This window comes from Centroberyx gerrardi, chromosome 11, assembly GCF_048128805.1.
Source record: "Centroberyx gerrardi isolate f3 chromosome 11, fCenGer3.hap1.cur.20231027, whole genome shotgun sequence".
Taxonomy (NCBI): Eukaryota; Metazoa; Chordata; class Actinopteri; order Beryciformes; family Berycidae; genus Centroberyx; species Centroberyx gerrardi.
This window is the reverse complement of record NC_136007.1, coordinates 4,252,862-4,254,707: the sequence shown is the minus strand read 5'-3', so window position 1 is coordinate 4,254,707 and position 1,846 is coordinate 4,252,862. Positions and strand designations below refer to the sequence as shown.

The 1,846-nt window shown below is 41.5% G+C and overlaps 1 protein-coding gene across 1 annotated transcript in view; it reads right to left on the bottom strand.

Annotated features, from left to right (window-relative positions):
* Positions 1 to 1,066: 1,066 nt before the first annotated feature.
* grk6 (G protein-coupled receptor kinase 6) overlaps positions 1,067 to 1,846 on the bottom strand; it is a 58,443-nt gene continuing 57,663 nt past the window's right edge. The window contains exon 16 of the mRNA XM_071910336.2: positions 1,067 to 1,562. Coding sequence (XP_071766437.1) covers positions 1,512 to 1,562 — 51 coding nt within the window. The 3' untranslated portion in view covers positions 1,067 to 1,511. The remainder of the gene's footprint in view (positions 1,563 to 1,846) is intronic.

The following is a 1,846-nucleotide window of genomic DNA, read 5'->3' as shown; positions in this document are numbered from 1 at the left end:
TTGGGTCAGTTGGTAAATGTCTGGCTTAGGGCTGCAACTAACGATTATTTTCATTGTCGATTAATCTGTCGATTATTTTCTCGATTAATCGATTAGTTGTTTGGTCTATAAAATGGTGAAAAATGTCGATCAGTGTTTCCCAAAGCCCAAGATGACGTCCTCAAATGTCTTGTTTTGTCCACAACCCAAAGATATTCAGTTTACTGTCATAGAGGAGTAAAGAAACCAGAAAATATTCACATTTAAGAAGCTGGAATCAGAGAATTTTGACTTATTTTTCTTAAAATTACTCAAACCGATTAATCGATTATCAAAATAGTTGGCGATTAATTTAATAGTTGACAACTAATCGATTAATCGATTAATCGTTGCAGCTCTAGTCTGGCTAACCATGTATGTAGAGGCTGACTGGCTGCAGCATCATGTGACTGAAGTGACGTCAGAGCGGTCGGATACGTCAGTCACTAGTGATCGGTTCGGGGAAAATCAGGAAATCTCAGGTTGAGTAACGGAGTGGGAATGACATCGCCATTCACTCTGAATATCAGGCTACCTAACCACTGAAAATTACTGAATAAAGGTGCTGGCACGTTCAAAAAAAGCATCCTATGTGATCACAGCCAAAGAGAACCACTATTTTTCCTCTCTTGCCTCTCAGGGCTTCTGTAAAACACACTGACAACGTTTGAAGGTGAAGTTCGGACGCACAGCAGTGTGATCTAACGAAATCTTTATGAGTCAAATCTGAAAAACAAGTGTAACTGCAGCCGTACTGAAACACTGAGCTGACTGTCTCTCCAAATCCATAACGAAGAAAATATTAAAAAAAATATCTGTGGACGTATACAACTTCACGGCTCTCTGGCACTGCCATTTAAACTCTGTTACTTTCCACCACAGCTTCACACTTTCAAAAGAATGAAGTAGAGGAGAAACAAAACTGAGAAAAAATTTAAAAAAACAAGAGGCGTGAGGCTGGCAGGATGGAGGGAGGAATCACATTCTGGAGGGAGGTGGCCCGCAGCAGCCTGAGGTGAAAGTCACCGGTTGGATCCGCCGGGGCCGACTGACCGGGAAGAGAGTGAAGAGAGTGAAGAGAGTGAAGAGAGTGAAGAGAGTGAAGAGCGCTCACTCCTCCCCCAGCAGCCGCCGCCGCAGTGCCGCTGAGCAAGGCACTTATCCCCCCCCCCCCCCCCGACTGTTCCAGTGGGTGTGAATGTGTGTGACTGTGGATGAATGTGAATGAATGCAAAGTCTTCCCTGGATAAATAAAGTAAAAAAAATAAAAATAAAAAAAAATTTAAAAAGAAAAGTAATCTGTTCTCTGTTCGGAACGCGTCGACAGTCTCAACCGTTGTTTTTCGCGCATTTTAAATAACATTAAACATTATGGCTATGCAGAAAATATACATTCCGACATTTAGATATAGTACTATCTTAAAAATACAAATGTGCAAAAGTTGTAAACAAATGAGATCCTGTGTGTGTGTGTGTGTGTGTGTGTGTGTGTGTCACAGCCTGGTGGGCTCCTCGTCGCTGTCGCTGCAGTTCCCGCAGCAGTCCTGCAGAGGGAGGCAGAGAGCGGGGAGTCAGATACAGAGCGGGTGAACTTTGACCTCTTTTAAACCCGGGCTCAAAACTTTTATATTCTGCATTGCCCATGCAACTTGATCTTTACTCTCTCTTTATGCATTTTAATTCTGTATTTATTCTCTCTTCTTATACACTTTATTATCTCTTTTTATTTGTTTATCCTGTATTTCTTATCTAATGTCTTGTATATCTTGTGTAAAGCACTTTGAGCTGCCTTTGTGTATGAAATGTGCTATATAAATAAACTTGCCTG